This window comes from Molothrus aeneus, chromosome 23 (assembly GCF_037042795.1).
Source record: "Molothrus aeneus isolate 106 chromosome 23, BPBGC_Maene_1.0, whole genome shotgun sequence".
NCBI classification, from domain to species: domain Eukaryota; kingdom Metazoa; phylum Chordata; class Aves; order Passeriformes; family Icteridae; genus Molothrus; species Molothrus aeneus.
Window position 1 is genome coordinate 1,529,971 of NC_089668.1, and position 16,239 is coordinate 1,546,209.

Genomic DNA, 16,239 nt, shown 5'->3' on the forward strand with positions numbered 1-16,239 from the left:
GATTCTCATCCTTGATCCTATTTTAAAATAGGCAGCAAGCATCAATTTGGGGCAATTGGGGAAGTGCTCCTGACCTCCTGGTGAATCAAATGAATCCATTTTCCACATGGAAGCACCGCTGAGCAAGACATAGGGAACCACCGGGACCTACCCGGTGCTTCTCATCACCCACTCGGCAAGGGCAGGAAAAGTCCATGAGGAGGCCGAAAACTTTAGGAAAACCAAAGCCTCAGCCCAAATTCATCCTCCTGGGAGCATCAAGGCGGTGGCTGGACACACCAGACGTGCTTGAACACGGTGATAAACACAAGCTCTCCATAAAACTGAGGCGGGTGTGCTTACGGTGCATGCGCTGTAGCTGATTTTCAAGTCTCAACTCGGCCGCTGGATTTCAATTTTTGGGAAGCCAAACACGGCCCCTTTCCAATAAAGCTCGGAAAATTAATACATTTTTCAAAGCACCAGAGGATTAGCACTGTTTGGAAGCAGGTGAGGGTGAATTGAAAGCGTCGTGCTTCACTTTGAAGCTGATACTTAAATTTTAATCCGAGTTGGAGACTCGTGAAAAACCAACAGCCGGAGCGTTAGCGGTGCTACAAGCGCTGCTCTACCAGGAGGAAAGCGTTAGGAGCAGGCAGGGCAGTGGGATGGCTCCGTGCCAGGGGCACTCCAGCCTGCCAGCAGCTCCTGGGGGCTGGCAGACCATACTCTACCTCAGTGCTGGGGAGCTGGAAGTCGGAATAATCGATTCCCCTCAGGGGGGTGCTCGCTTTACTGTTTATCAACCAGGGTTTGTCATAACATCGGGAGAAGTGGTGTGGAGTCTGTGAAATGGAAAAGCCAAGGAAAGGGGGGGGAGAGGTGGGATGAGTGGTAAAAAAATGAAATAAAAAAAAAAAAAAGAGAAATGGGAGAGTATCTGGAAAATGAGGGGGGGAAACGGCACTAAAATGGAGCGAGAACCAAACAGGAATTACATAAATTAAAATAAAGGGAAAAAACCCAAAAGGTGATGAAATAATGACATGGTGGGGAAGGAGAGATGAGGGGTGATGGTTTCCTTCTGACACCACAGCCCTGCCTCGGGCACCAGGAGCCTTCAGCTGCACGGCGAGCGCTGGGGACCCTCCTGTGGAGCCACAGCAGGGCTGGAAACCTGGAAATCTGTCCTGCAGCATCCCACCCCCATCCCACCTGGACACCAAGGAGCACCTTCCAGAGCCCTCCTCAAGCCCCCAACCTTCCTCCTCCCTACACCTGCAGCTCCTCATCTGGGTTTTGGAGACTTCCAGTCCCTAAAGGGAAGGGAAAACGTCCCCCCTGCTCCCACCTTGGCTCCACTGGCTGGGGTGGCTGGAGAGGAGGGCATGGAGGCGCAGCTGTGGTTGCTCTGGCTGGCACTGGAGCTGGATCTGGTTGGGGAGGCTGCTCTGGAGGAGGGTTTGGATCTGCGGCCCCGCGACCGGAACGGGGTCATCCCCTGCGAGGCTCCCTCGGGCAGGATGAACTTCTCCCGCAGCTCCAGGTTGGTCCTTCCCCGTGCTGCAAGGGAGAGAGGAAGGAGAACTCAGCTTTGGAGGGATTCAACATCCTCATCAGGGCTCAGGAGGCTCCAGGGCTGGGAGCAGCTTCTTTGGGCATTTCCCCAAGCCCATCTCTGAGAGCAGCAAGGTTCTCCTGCTCTGCCTTAAAACCATGGATCAGCTCTTTGAGAAACTGGCTGATTAAAAGCTGCCCCAGGGCCAGGAATTCACACAGGATGCTCAGTTCCTCTCTTGTGGAAAAGCATCCTGATGGCTTTTAAACTCACCATGTCACAACAGCGGCCAGTGTGATCTTTAACGTGGCTTAAAAATAGCAAAAGCAGCTTTGAAGAGTTGGGATTCTTGAGGATCTGAGAGAGACTCTGCTCTCTCACAGCCCTCCACTCATTTTTCGGGGAGGGAGGAGAGAAAACCACCTTCCCAACTTTTCCAACCAGCCACTGAAAACCGACTTCTCAAAAATCTTTCATCCAAACGCCTCAAAGAGCTGGAGGGTCTCCTTTTGACAAGCAAGGGGGCAACCAAGCAGGGAGAAGGTCTGTGGGCTTCAGCTGACATGTGCCAGAGTGCTCCATGCTCAGGGGTGCTCAAACAGAGGGCGAGGGCATGCACTGAGCCTTACGGGACACCGGAGGAATTCCGGAGCCAGAGAAAGCAATGGCAGGAGGGAAGCACCACGCTGAGATAAGCAAGGGACAGAAACAACCTCGATGTCAGCGCTGCAGAACATCTGCTGCAAAGCGTGAAGGGCGGAGGAGGAGCAGGAAAAGCCTGAGGGCTCTCCCCGGAGCTCAGCTCGCTGTAAATCATGCTGCTTTCAGCAACAGCCGTCGGGCAGCCGGAGCACGGAATGCAGCAGCTTGAACAAGACACAGCCGAAGCAATTAACACCCCAGAGACCCCAGGGAAACACGGAGCACTCTCCAAAACACGCTCCAGTCCTGGCCAGCCCCTGGCTAATCCTGCTCTGCCCCCTGGGCATGGCTCTGGTCCAGCCCAGTGGCTCTGATCACTGCCAAACCTCCAGGTTTTAGGGAGGAGGTGACCCCAGTTCCACTTGCTGAGGTCTTAAAACCAAGGAAAACACAGCCCTTCCCTCTTTGCCTGGATAAACACTGCCAGGTTAGCTGCAGCATCACCAAATCTGGTGATTCCAAATTCTTGGTTTGCTTTGGATCTGTTTTTTCCAGCTCCTGCCCATCTGGACAATGACCCACGCTGGTGACCCAGCCACAGCATCCAAACTCCCCTCCGTGGGTGGGAGGACTCAGACTGCATCAAGCCTTACCTCTGCACGGGTCATTCTTCACTAGAAACTCATCCAGGGCCATCCATCCTCCTCCCACACGGACCATGACCGTGCTCCTCAGGATCCGGACCAGCCGCAGCTGCTGGGAATCGCCGAACTGTGGGGCAAGGAAAGGGTCAGGGAAAGGGGAACAGCCAGGGCCACACGGCCCCTTCCCTCCCCAGGCTGCACCAAAGGCTTTCAGCCACCTATTCCTCAGTTTAAAGGCTTCTCCAGACAGGTTCTTCTGGAATAAGTGAGAGGTAAATCCCCAGCTGATGAGGAGTTTTCCTGCTTGGTTTGAAGATGATGCAACCAACCCAAATGCTTTAATTTTAAAGCTGTTAAAGGAGATTTTAGAATTTGGGGTTGGATGGGTTTTCTCAACCAGAATTCTAGGTTTTTTTCCTCTTTGTTTTTTTTTTTTTGTGTGAAGGAAATAGAGGCTGGCAATGCCCTGACCCTCCTGGTGCAGCCCACGTGGGAAGGAGCCGGCTGATTCAGCAGGACAAGCCGAGCCAGACACCTCTGATCACCACCAACCAAGTCTGAAATCCAGGGATTCCCCTGAGCCTCAGACTTGACCCCACCAGCCACAAAGCCCCTGCTGCAGCAATGGCCCAGTGAGGATGTTTGGATGAGTGCAGAGTGATGGGAATCCAGGCAGGAGTCCCCAGCAATGCTGATTAGTGATTGCGATGTTCATTAGTGGTTTGAAATGCCTGTGATATCAAAAAAAGTGCACCCCAGATCAACAGCATGTGTTTATAAAGCTCCCCTAAATCTCCTGGACACCCAAGCCCAGGCTCCTGGGTGTCTGCCAGACCTGGGAGGGACATGGAGAGCCTGGCTTGGATGTGGCAGCTCTGCATCCAGGTCTGCAGAGCACCTGCTGGGATGAGAAGACAGGAGAACCAGGTTTTGGAGGCAAGACCCTCTCCAGAATGATTAAAAAAAGGGGGAAAAAAATCCCAAACAGGAACATTTTCTGTGGGTGGAGACGTAAAATTAGAGATTCAATGAAAACAGAGAATGCAAAGTGTCTGGGACGGGTCAGGGCAGGAGGTGACATCTCTGACCCACGGGGATAGGGGACCTGGACCATTGGTGGATCTCCCTGCTCGAGGGTCCTACCAAGCTGTCCTTGTCTCAGTTAAAGAGCTGCCACTGTGCTCACAGGCAGGAAAGGGAGCAGGGAAACTTTTTCCCTCTCTCCAGGCTCCCCAGGAGGTGCCCTTCAAGAGCCAACCCCAGGGACAAATCAATTCTCATTGTTTTTCAGTTTTTGTTGAAGATATTTCTGTAATCACTGCCTAAATGAAAGCCAGAGCTCTCAGGAGTCATCCACTTCCAACATCCAAGTTTGTTTCATTCTGGGCATCTTTTGGGGCATCTTTTTGGGTGGGAACCATCACTGCATATGAAAAAGAAGCTTTTTTTTTTTTTATCTGGGCAGGGGCAGTGGGGACATCAGAGGGACACAGGGTGCTCCAGCCCTGCTCAAAAGGAGGCTGGGCTCATTTCAGGTCACAACACTCTCAGGATACATGCAGGTTCTGGGAGGGGTGCCCCAGTGAGGAGTTACTCAGTGGGAGTAGCAGGGATGAGGGTTTAGCTGTCCTACAGGATTACTCGGTGCTCTCATTCCATGGTGATTGCAGTCCAAACCCACCCCGAGCCTGGTGCAGGTTGTACCCCCTGGGCTGGCTTTGCCCCACAGGAGAACACATCCAGTGACCATAATTCACCACCATGAACAACCCCAACAAATCCAGGGGAGGATCCCAGAGAGAAAAATCTCTGCATTTTTGCCAAATCCTGCTTTTTCCATTGAAATTTTTCTTTTTTTTCTGCCCAATCTTGTTTATTTTTGGGGGTGGCACTCCTCTGTACCAGGCTCTGCTGAGCAGAGCTCCCAGATCACATCCTCCCACAGCACCACAGGACAGAGCAGCATCACAACACACAGGGGTTAAAAAAATTCCAGAGGTGAGAGACAGCACCACGAGGTAAACTGTACCTGATTGCCGAGGAAGAACTATGGAGGGAGAGGGAAGGGGGAGAGGGGAGGAAAGTCCAGAGGAAGAGGAGGGGAAAGAAAAAACAAGAAAAACATTTATGGGATTAACAGTGCAATAATCATGAAATCTGTTAACTGCAGGAGTTAGAAATCCGGGGGGGTTTGGGCTATCTGGGGGGAAGGAGAAGCTCTGGGAGCTTGGGGCCGGTGCTGCTGGAGGGGGATCAGCTCCTCCCAGCTGGAACATCAACCCCAAACCCGGCTGGGGCAGGAAAGTGGGAATTCTGCCGCCACTTCACCTCGGTGAAGGGTTTGAAACGCAACCAGCAGCTGGTTACAAAGAGATTCTGTCAGGAAATTCTTCTCCCTTCTTCGGGAGCGAGCTAAGAAAAACACAGGCACAAGGTACACTCATCCAGGAGGGAAACTTCAAGGGCGGCTCCAGCCCAGTGAATGCAGCATTTCATGGGGCCCCTGGGCTGCCTGCCCCAGAACAGGGACACTTTTATGTTCTCCCAGCTCAGGGAACGCCCTGGGGCCAAGGATGGAGCTGGGAAAACACATCCCGGCCACCTCTGCCAGTGCCAGGGAACAAGGTCTCTGCCTCACCCCAAGTCCCCACCCTGTGCCAAGCTGGGCACCCCCTGGGTGATGCCCCCTCCCTCAGTGGGAAGGGGGAGGAGGATTTGGGGGGGTTTCCATCCCCCTCTGCCTTACCCGGTATTTGTTCTCGCCGATCTGCTCCACTTGGAATCTCTTGGCACACTTGCACTGGGCCACTTGCCTGGTGACCTGCCACCACCAACACGAGAGGTGAGCAACCAGGATTTTGGGAGCCTCCCCCAGCACAAATCACTGCTCTGATAAAACAGCCCCAAGCAGCCTTTCCTTCTCAGTTCCAACCAATTAACTTGGCTCAGCACCACCCAAATCTTCTTTTAATCGAATTTTTCTCTTCCCCACTGCAAACCTGCAGCCTGAAACCACCCCCAAACCTGCTGTGCACCCCCTTTTTTTGGTGCTTCACCTCATCCTCGATCTTGTCAGCATCAGTGGTGGGTCTGTAGGCGTCCTTGTTGGGATGGAGGGCAGCCACAAACTCGTAGTAGTCGATGTAGCCGTCACCATCACGGTCAAAGATATCGGCCACCGCCGTCATCTCCAGCTTGGTGGTGGGGAATTCTGGAAGGAGAAGGAAATGAGGGAAGGATGAGCTCCTCAGTCAGGGACAGGCATGCAGGAGCAGCAAGGCTGTTTCCCAGGGACTCACTGGAAGCCAGGATGCCGTCGATGAATTCCTGCCGGGTGATTTTCCCGTCCTGGTCCTTGTCGATGCGCCGGAAGAAATCCATCACCCGGGACTTCTTGTGGTTCATCCAGCGCATGTACTTCTTCCTCCACACGTCAAAGTCGAAGTTTGCAAACTCCTTCAACTGGAAGGAAAACCCAGGGGGAGTCACTGGGGGAAATCCCGAAGGAGCAGCACTCACAGATCCACCCCAAAACGCCCCTGGGTGAGCTCCCGGCGCCACCGCTCCCTGCCTGCCCTCCTGGGAAGCTTTATCTGGATTTTTCCAGACAATTCCCAGCGAGGGCTTTGCCCAAACTGAATTCCCAGCACAGGAGACACAGCGGAGCCAACAGCCAGCAGGTGGATTGTGCATCCCAGGAGCTGGGGATGCAGCGCTGCCCACGCTGCTGTGGGGACACACAGGCAGGGAGGATCAGCAACAGACACACACACACACCCCGTCTGCTCAGCCTTCCTCACCCCAGCGACTTGCCAGGGAGGAATTCCCACTGCCAGCATCAATCTGGGCACAGATCTCCCCTCTCCCTTTCCCTCTGAGCAGCCAAGAAGGGATTTCTTGCTCATCTTCCAACTTTACAAGTCCCAGCCTAACACCCTCCAATTCAAACACCCTTCTTATCTCCCCACCCCAAAAGGACCCCATCAGCTCAAGCAGCTCACACCAAGGTAACACAACAATTTTAAGGGTTTTTTTTTTTTTTGTCTCTCTCTAAACATTCTTGGGGTGAAAAGCAACGAAGAAAAAACATGGATACGAAGGAACTGAACTGACCTACAGCAAAAGCAACAGAAAACAAAAAAACCACTCACTTCTGGGCATAGCTGCTTTGTTAAGCATAAATAAAAACAAAAATGACATTAGATGGTTGGATAAAATAGAGACAGTAATTGTTAAACTAATTACTAGGAGGAAAGCAGGACCTGGCTGTCATTAACTCTACAGATACCAAATACAGGGGCATAAAGCTGGTTAATGTGCAGTTAATTACTTAATCACCAAAGGGTTTTTTTAGCCTTAATATTTTAGGAATATTTGATTTCTGAAAAGGCAGCAGGAACTGCCTGTAAGAGCTGGGGCAACACTGCTTTAAAATGCTTCTTGCACCTCTCTGGGGATGAACTCCCAGCTCCCACCCTGCCCAGAGCAGCCAGGGGCTGTTACCTCCTCCAGCCTGTCCAGGGCATCGTTGAGCTTCCTCTGCCTCTCCAGGGCCAGCAGCCAGACCTGCTGCCAGCGTGCTGAGAGCTGGTTTATCCTGGGATTCTTCGTTTCTGACTGGGAGATAATGGGCATGCTGGGGGGAGCAGCCTGCCCCAAGCATTTCCCTGGAAAAAAAGGGAGAGGAGTTGTTTGAGGTGCTGTTCGTGGCGTCTGAAGAGCAGCAGTGAAATGTGTTTTGGTTTTTTGGAAGGGAAAACCTCCCACAGCCTTGCTGGCTGCTGTCCCCAGGTAGGAGGACGGGGTGACAGACAGCTCTACACCCACATCCCCCAGCACTCAGGAATTCACACTGGACTCTGGCTTCGAGAAACCACATAAAAAGACCCCAAAACTTCATCTCAGAGAGAGAGAGAGAGGGAGAGGGGAGCAGTGCTGGCCCAAGCACCCCAGGAACAGGAACAGCACCCCCAGCACGGCTGCTTTGGAAGATGTCACCTGGATTCTCCCCTCCTGACGAGGCTCAGCGCCTTCCTGGTGGCTGTTAGCGCAGGATGCCTCGTTAATTGATAATCAAAGCTAATTATCTCCCTAGGAATTTCATTTCCTGCCATCCTAGGACCCAAAGCAGACTCACTGTTGCTGCGGGATTTGTCGATGAAGGGCCCGTGGGGAGGCTCAGTCGCTTTTCTTTTGTAGGTTTTCGTCACCCGGTCCACGTCCGGCTGTTTCCGTGTCATCTCCTCCATAAAGGACTGTCAAAACACAGAAAGGATAAAAAAAAAAATCCCTTTGTAATTTCAGCCTTTTTTTGCTTTCCAGCCCTCACTGGGACATGCCAGGCCTGTAGAGGGAGGTGAGCATCAAGCACCAGTGATTGGGGACTGTGGCTAAACTGCTGCTCAGGGCTGGCTTGGGTTTGCCAGGGCTGGAGATCATCCCTGGGCTGGTTTTGCTCCAGTTGGGAATAGGGAATTCCAGGAGAAGGCAGTGCCTCCCTCACCCAGGGAGCCAGGGGAAGCCTCCCTCCCCTGCCCCTCTCCTGAGCTCAGCTTGGGGCTCACCTGGTGCTCAGAGATGAGCGCTTTGACCTGATCAATATTCTGGGGGATGGGGTCCTGGTCTCGCTGGATCAGGGTGGTCTCAGCCCACTGGATCCAAGCCAGGAGCTCCTCCAGAAGCTCTGCATTGGCCACCAGCTCGGAAAGTGCTGACTCCAGCCTCTGCTGGTGCTGCTTTGCCCATGTGAGAACCTGTTGGAAACACGGGGTGACCACTCAGTGTAGGAAACCTGGAGCAGGACCCAGGACTCCCTGGAACCACCGCCAGCCTGGAACTAGCCCTGCAGGACTCACCTCCTCAAACCTGGCTCGGATGATGGTGATCCAGTGCTTGATGGTGGTGATGCAGTCGGGGTGGCAGGCGCCCAGGATGACCTCGCCCATCCCCACCGCCGCGTTCACGTCCACCCTCTTTTCCTCCACTTTCTTCATGAACTCCTGCAAGCCACAAAGGAATTATTTACTGATGCTCCCGCCTCTAAACTTGCCCTGGATTGTGTTTTGGAGCTCCCCTTTACCTTGTGGGCATCGATGAGGGCCTGCAGGGCCTCGGCGTCGTCGGGCAGCGCTCCCCGAAAGCGCAGGGACTGCTCTGCTTCTGAGAGCCACTCCAGCAGCATGTGCACGGCTGTCCTGAACTCCTCAGCCTGCAGCAACAACAGCACAGGCTTTGCTCAGCCCTCCTCCTCCCCAAACAGGCTGCTGCATTCACTCCTGGCAGCTGGAGGGCTGAAAAGGGCTTTAAAAATACTAAAAAAGGGGGAAAAAGCCCTGTTTGGGGCTGCCGGGTACTCTGGCACCTCCCTCCCCTCAGCATCAGCTGCTCTGAAGAAGGAAATGTTTTTAAAAACAGCACAAGTGCTGTATCCTGAGCAATTTGGCACCTGGGTAGTTTATTCTGTAAATTGCCTACTTGAAGTAAAAGCTGCTTAAGAGCCTTTGACCTTTTTGGTTGGTGGTTTTTTTTCATTTTTTTTAGCTCCAATCGAGTCTCTCTGGACAGCGGCAAACACCGGCCTGGCCTGTCTGATCACTGCTGTGCGCATCAGTGAGATCTTTCCATCCTCCCTTTTTCAAACCAGCCTTTATCTGCTCATTTTTTGGGAAAAAACAACCAGGAACAGCCTGATACCACGCCACTGCTTCACAGGAGCCACTGCAGGGCTGCCGTGTCCTGCCTGGAGAGGACAAAACCTCTTCTTCCCCTGGAGCCCGGCAAAGCACCCCGAGAGTTCCCAGCCGTGGTTTTTCTCCTCACCTGCTTGAGGGCCTGCTCCAGGCGGGTTTGTTTGGACACAGACAGCTTGCACACCGTGTCCCAGCGGTTGCTCAGCTCCTGCAGCTGCACCTTCACCCAGGTGGTGTCGTCCCGGCTGTTGTCGATGAGCTCCCGGCCCGAGCGCTTCAGCACCTGCACCGTCCCCGTGCGCTTCCCCAGCTCCTTCTGGAACACCTGCGTGGACACAGCAGAAGCTGAGCAAGGTCAGGCAGCTCCACTGCTGTCACCTTTCCACTAATGTGAAAGTTCTCCCCGTTTTTTTTGCTGTTTTTTTCCTCTTTTTATCCACTGCCGGAAAGCAGGGCAAGCAGCAAAGCATCAGCTCTGCGTCTGCTCTTTGGCTCTTGGGGAGGACGAATCAATTCTCATTATTTTTCAGTTTTTGTTGAAGACATTTCTATAATCACTGCCTAAATGAAAGCCAGAGCTCTCAGGAGTCATCCACTTCCAACATCCAAGTTTGTTTCATTCTGGGCATCTTTTGGGGCATCTTTTTGCCCCAGTCAGGACTTGGAGAAGAGCTGGGGAAAGCTGCTCTCACCTTGTGAGCGTCCATCAGGTTCATGACCAGATCCAGGTCCCCGTGGACAGGCTGGTCCTCAGCTAACTGGGGTTCCACCTTGTAGAGCCAGTCCACCAGAGCCTGCAGAGCATCCATGAACTGCCCAGAGAACAGGAGGGCCTCCTCCAGCTTGTGCTGCCTGGAAAACAAACATTCCCAGTGAACATCATGAGCAAACTCACCTCTTTCTGTCACACCCCAGGGACACCACACCCTCCCTGTGGCACTGCTGGTGCAGCTTGGGGCTGGGCTCACCTTTCCACGGATTTTCCACACACTGTGTCCCACTTATCCCGGACTTCTCCCAGCAAATTGTCCAGTTTTTGAGTGTCATCTGGAAGCAAGGCTTTTTCTTTGAGGGCTCTGCCTGTCCTGATGGTGGTGTCATACACAGGCTGCTTCCCACCCAGCGTCTTCTGGAACTCCTGGGAAATGGAGAGAAGACAGAACTGCTTCAGAAAGCCTGGAAATCCTGTGAGGATTCCCAGATTTCCATGGCAATGGGAGGCATGGACAGGCTTTTCTCCTGTCCTGCCAGAGGAGATGTTACCATGCTCATCCTCCCAACAGAGCCCCTTCCACCCCATCCAGCACCAGCCTGGCTTTGGCAGAGCTTCACCTTGTGTTTGGAGAGCTGCAGCTTGATTTTGTCAGGATCATTGGAGATCTCCAGCTCTGAGTCCAGGTGATTCTCTGCATCCTCCAGCCAATCAATCAGCTTCTTCCAGGCTTCGTGGAACTGCAAGGCAACGCAAGCAAGCCTGAAACGTCACACTGGTGGTGTCCCCAGGCCCTTTATGGTCCTGCTGGCCCTTCCTTGGGGTCTGCCACACCTTTCCCATGCCCCTCACCTGCTTGGCTCTCTTCCTGGCATCATCAAGAGCCCGTCCCCGCTCCACTGAGCGCTGCACCACCTTCTCCCAGCGGGACTGGACGCTGACCAGCAGGTTCTTGATCAGCACCACGTCCTGCTTCTGGCTGAGGAACTTCAGCTGGTTCCCAGTCTGGTCCAGCTCGATGATGCGATCCCGGTGCGCGTTCACCTCGTTGGCGAACACCTGCCAACACCAAAGGGTGTCCCACGTGTCAGAGGGGATGGGTGTGACCTCCAGGGGCCAGAGGAGAGGTGAGGAGCCACCCTGGCTCCCTCCATCTCAGGGATGGAGCCCTTGGGGTACCTTGTGCTCGTCGATCTGGGCCAGCACCGCGGCCAGGATGAGGCTGGGGGGCGGTGCAATGTTCAGGCTCTGCTCAGCCAGGGTCAGCCAGTTGATGAAATCCTGGAGGGAGTTCTGGAAGTCTGTGGCCAGGGCCAATGCCTCCTCCAGCTTCGCCTGTGGCAGCGGGGAAGGGGGAGAAAGAGAGGAAAAAACACAACACAGAGGGGTGAGAGCTCTGATGTGCACACAGAGGCAGCCTTTGTGTCCCTGCAACAGGAACCTCATCACCCCAGCCCAGAAACGCCACTGCTGTGCCAAGGGAGGGGGCTGCACTGAAAGGCAAGGCTTTCTCTCCAAACAAGAATGGTCCCTGAAAGAGGAGCCCTTCCTCAGCACACGAGCAGCTGCGTCACCCTCAGCTTCCTGGGAAAGGGATCTCCGTGGGGACAGGGCTGGCTGGATGGGGGATGAGGTTCTGATGGCAGCAGCTGCAGATTTATTCTGGGCCCAGGCCACCACGGCCCTTGTTTTATCTCATCCCCAGCCAAAAGCTGACGATGGAGTCAGCTCGGAGGAGGGTTTGGCTGGACCAACAAAGCCTGTCTTTGAGAGCTGCAGGAGGCTTCTTCCCACCTCCCTGAATTAACCCAAAACACCATTTCACCCTCATCTTCTGTGTGATTTAACCAATTCTGATGACTACATAAAAAACCCCACGCCAACAGCTTGACACTCAGCACCACCTGAGAAACAGAACCAACCTTTACAACCAAGGGAGATGGATTAAAAAACCCCAAATTCCAACTTTGTGTGGGAAAACAGGGAGCAGCTGCTGTCAGACCATCACAGACAACTTTTATGAAAAATCCTTTCCTTAGGATTTTTCCTCCTGAGAAGCTGAGAGGCTTCAGGAACAAAATGCAAACAATGGTTATCTGCTGCTGTGGAATGCAACAGGTGCATCTGGGATTGGTCTCATGTGGTTGTTCCTAATTAATGGCCAATCACAGCCCAACTGGCTCGGACAGAGTCTGAGCCACAAGCCTTTGTTATCATTCTTTCCTATTCTATTCTTAGCCAGCCTTCTGATGAAATCCTTTCTTCTATTCTTTTAGTATAGTTTTAATGTAATATATATCATAAAATAATAAACCAAGCCTTCTGAAACATGGAGTCAGATCCTCATCTCTTCCCTCATCCTCAGACCCTGTGAACACCGTCACAGTCAGACCATGGGGCAAGGCTGGATGCATTTTCCCCTCAATGTTACCTTTCTCTCCTCCATCTTGGTGCTGACCAGGCACCATTTCTGCTCCAGCAGGGCCACGCTCTGCTCTGTCTTCGAGCTGGAGCCGGAGTCGTCGCGGTTGAGCAGCATCAGCCTCCCCTTGGCCAGCAGCTGGCTGTAGACATCCTCCTTGGCTTTGAGCTGGCTGTACAGCTCCTGCAAAGAGCCACCAGCCAAGGGTTAGGCAGAGAAAAGCTCAGGGAGGGAACATGTCGTGCTGCAAGGCTGCAGGTGATGGGAACACGAGGCTGGGAAGTGACAGCAGAGCGACACTTTGAGCTGAGGTTGTTCCAGGCATCAAATGCAAAATGATCTCTAAGAGGAGACCAGAGCAGCCTGTTCTCCCCATCACATACAGAAAGGAGAAGTTTTGATGCTGATATGTGACAGACACTTGCTGAATTAAAAGCTTTAAAGAGAAAAAAAAAAAAAAAAAAATCTCTCCTGAGAAATTACCATGTGGGCATTGAGCTGTTCCCGGGCAGTTTCTGGCAGACCTCCCGTGGGTTTTGAGGCTGACAATTGGCTCTCCATCCTCGTTAGCCACAGGAGGAAGTCTTCAATCTCACCATGGAAACCCTGAGCCTGTTGGGGAACAGAGAACCGGCCCCGGATCAGATGACATCAGCCACCATTGATCAAGCGCCAGGGGTAACGCTGTGTTTGCTTTGAAAGCAGATAAAGAGGCAGAGCTGGACGTGCCAGCGTGCTCAGGAGGGTGAAACTGGTGTGTCCACAAGCCACAGGTGTGCCTGGTCCCCAGTGCACTTCTGGGCAGGCACTGAACCACAGCAGTTACAGAAAAACTTCCACAAAAAAGTCCCAGTGTTGTCCCAACCCTTTCCCCCCTTTTATTTCTCCCTAAAACAAAGGGGGAAGTGGCGCCCACAGCACAGGGGGGTATTCCCAGTGCCTCTTGCTGACCTGCTGGAGGGTGGACTGCAGCTGCTGCTCCCTCTCCTCTGTTTTCTGCAGCACTGATTCCCAGCAGGAGTTCAGCTTCTCCAGGCGGTTCCGCAGGCTGCTGGCATCGTCCCCTGCACTCGACTCCAGCAGCTCATTCCCTGCTTTGTTCACTGTCTCCACAGTTGCTTGGTGGGCCAGGACGTCGTTCTTCAGCACCTGCACGAGGTGGGTTAAGGTTGGACACCTCTCCTGGACGTCCTGCTTGCTCCCAGGGATCAAAACAGCTCAAATCCTTCATGAGAAATTGAGCGCTGCCGTGGATATGGGCTAAAAACGTATCTGGAGTGGGAAAATACTCACGTGGTGCTTTGCAAGTTCCACCTCGATGACTTTTGGGTCCCCATTGATGGGTTTCTGGGCATCCAGCAGCTCCTCAGTGTGGGTCAGCCAGGCCATCAGCTCTGCCAGGGCGTGCTGGAACTGGCCCAGTGCCAGCAGGGCGGCTTCCAGCTTGTGCTGGGCAAGGACAGGGATGGAAAAGGGGAGTTTTAAAGGGTTGGGGAGCACCAGAGCCAGTTTCATCCTGTGGCAGCCCCAGGTGTTCACTCTACCTGTCTGTGAGCAATTTTCTCGCCCAAGTTCTCCCAGAGATGCTTGAGCTCTGTCAGTGGTTCCTTGATGATGTCTCTGTCTGTCTCATCCGTAGCCTTTTTTAGCATCAGTTCACCTTGGTGATTAAGCTTTTCCATCTCAATCTGCTGCTGGTAAACCTCCATTTTAAACTCCTGCCAAGACAAGCAGGACAAAAACCAGAGGCAGAGTGAATCACTGGAGCTCTGTGAGGCAAAGCAGCACCACAGGAACCTCTCCCTCCCCTCCCAGGTACCTTCATCTCGTTCATCTGCTCCTTGACCGTGCTCAGGTCGGTGCCCACAGGGGACATGTTGCACAGTTTGATCACAGCGTTGTCCAGCCAGTCAAACATGGCCTGGAAGGAGCAAGGACAATGTGAGGGAATGGCCAAGTGTCCCCCCTGCAGCTGGTCAGGGGATGAAGATGAAACAGCCATGACACTCCTCTGTCAGGGCAGCTCTGTCCAGCTCCCTCCTGCCTTCCCTCATCCTGAACCAAGCTTTGGGAAGAGCAATGCAGTCAAATATCTGCTCCTCCTCAGGCTGAGCTCAGGCTCCCTCTGAGCTCTCACCCAGGAGATGTCTCCTGCTTTATGGCAGTGCAAATCCCAGCACAGCTCCATGGAGAGGGCTCACACTGGTGCTCCCAAGGCCCACCCACTCCACACCAGCAGCCCTGCCTCTTACTTGGAGTGTGTCTTGGTACTGCACAGCTGACTGCATGGCTTCCTCCAGCTTCTCCAGCCTCTCCTTCCATGTCTTGTTTAGGTTTTCCCACGCGTTGTTCATCTGAGCAACACAAAACCCGTCAGGCTCCACAACCAGAGCTCCCACTTGCTCCCACCTGATTTTATCTGGAGGGGAAGCTCTCCCTACCTCATCAATGCTCTTCTTCACTTCTGGCTTCTCAGTCTCACCACAGGCAAAGATGAGATCAGTCCCCAGGAGGCGGATGAACTCCAGCTCCTCGTGCAACCCGTCTGTCTCCTCCTTGATAGTCTGCAGAGGCACAGCCACAGAAGGAAAACTCTTTTTGATCAAACCCTCTTCCAAAACTGCTCCATGAGCAGGAGGGTCCTTCCTGCTCCAGTGCCCTGCACCTTGGCCAGGAGCCCAACTCCAAGCCCCAAGAGCAGGTGACACAGTGCTGCTGCTGAGATGGTCACACAGAACAATTCTGGAAATAATAAATTCTGAAATATACGCAATTTCAGAAGGCTTCTCTCATCACTCTCTGCTTCAAGATCCCCAAATCTTGATTGTAACAGCATGCTGTCTTTTATACCTTCCCTCAAAGTTTATGCTTTACTCACTGGTTACAACAGATCAAGACAGGGTTCATTGGTACAAAGCAGTTTCCACCACTGTTTTCAGCTAACAACCAACTGCAGGTTTCTTTCGTTTATCTTTTTTTCTCCTCAGTTTCCATGTCAACAACCTTGGTAGAATTCCTTTCAGGGGTAAATGTGAACCTTATCAGCTTCTTTTTCTGCTAACCCTTGCTGGCTCACAGAGCAGCTGTCAGCCCCTTCCACAACAGAGAGCAGGTGGCCACTTTTGTCACCACCACCACCACCCTGCTCTGCTCCCACCTCTGGGACTAAAATAACAACATCTGTATTTAGCTGTGAGCCTGAACTGTCCTGGCTGAAGATGTTGTTTACAGGAGATGGGTGTTTACAGGAGCGTTTTGTCAATACAGGAGTGAGGGTTTTGAGGTTCAAAAGGTACAAAGCAGAGTTAGAATGGTTATGAAAAGGGAGCAGCAAGGCTAAACTTAGCAAAGCATAAAGAAACAGCCCTGCCTCTCAAGGCCTGAGTCAACTCAAACCCACCTGAGGTGGATTTTGCCACTTGAAGCAACCAGCAACAGACAAATCCAAGCACTTATCTCTGCTCTGACCAAAATCTAAATATAATCTTCCCAAGCCAGCCAGCCTCTGGCTTGGGTTGGGAGCAGAGCCCTGCAAGCCTCCACATCACTGCAAGCAAGTGGGCACAGAGCTCTGACCACACAGAGCTCCGTGT

At 53.0% G+C, this 16,239-nt stretch overlaps 1 protein-coding gene across 4 annotated transcripts in view; it reads right to left on the reverse strand.

Moving 5' to 3' along the window:
• LOC136566045 (microtubule-actin cross-linking factor 1-like) overlaps positions 1-16,239 on the reverse strand; it is a 141,660-nt gene that overhangs the window by 3,954 nt on the left and 121,467 nt on the right. For 2 of the 4 annotated variants that reach the window (XM_066564996.1, XM_066564993.1), the window contains 26 exons: positions 15,088-15,210; positions 14,899-15,000; positions 14,466-14,567; positions 14,191-14,364; positions 13,940-14,095; positions 13,598-13,795; positions 13,130-13,258; positions 12,656-12,829; positions 11,404-11,559; positions 11,077-11,283; positions 10,845-10,964; positions 10,481-10,650; positions 10,205-10,364; positions 9,643-9,837; positions 8,903-9,031; positions 8,679-8,822; positions 8,388-8,576; positions 7,961-8,078; positions 7,327-7,490; positions 6,123-6,285; positions 5,880-6,034; positions 5,570-5,644; positions 4,853-4,870; positions 2,833-2,950; positions 1,331-1,542; positions 714-824 (listed from right to left, as the gene is read on the reverse strand). In XM_066564996.1, coding sequence (XP_066421093.1) covers positions 714-824; positions 1,331-1,542; positions 2,833-2,950; positions 4,853-4,870; positions 5,570-5,644; positions 5,880-6,034; positions 6,123-6,285; positions 7,327-7,490; positions 7,961-8,078; positions 8,388-8,576; positions 8,679-8,822; positions 8,903-9,031; positions 9,643-9,837; positions 10,205-10,364; positions 10,481-10,650; positions 10,845-10,964; positions 11,077-11,283; positions 11,404-11,559; positions 12,656-12,829; positions 13,130-13,258; positions 13,598-13,795; positions 13,940-14,095; positions 14,191-14,364; positions 14,466-14,567; positions 14,899-15,000; positions 15,088-15,210 — 3,762 coding nt within the window. Of the gene's footprint in view, positions 1-713; positions 825-1,330; positions 1,543-2,832; positions 2,951-4,852; positions 4,871-5,569; positions 5,645-5,879; positions 6,035-6,122; positions 6,286-6,974; positions 6,990-7,326; positions 7,491-7,960; positions 8,079-8,387; positions 8,577-8,678; positions 8,823-8,902; positions 9,032-9,642; positions 9,838-10,204; positions 10,365-10,480; positions 10,651-10,844; positions 10,965-11,076; positions 11,284-11,403; positions 11,560-12,655; positions 12,830-13,129; positions 13,259-13,597; positions 13,796-13,939; positions 14,096-14,190; positions 14,365-14,465; positions 14,568-14,898; positions 15,001-15,087; positions 15,211-16,239 lie in introns of all 4 variants that reach the window. The other 2 variants (XM_066564992.1, XM_066564994.1) reach the window with 2 other exon arrangements.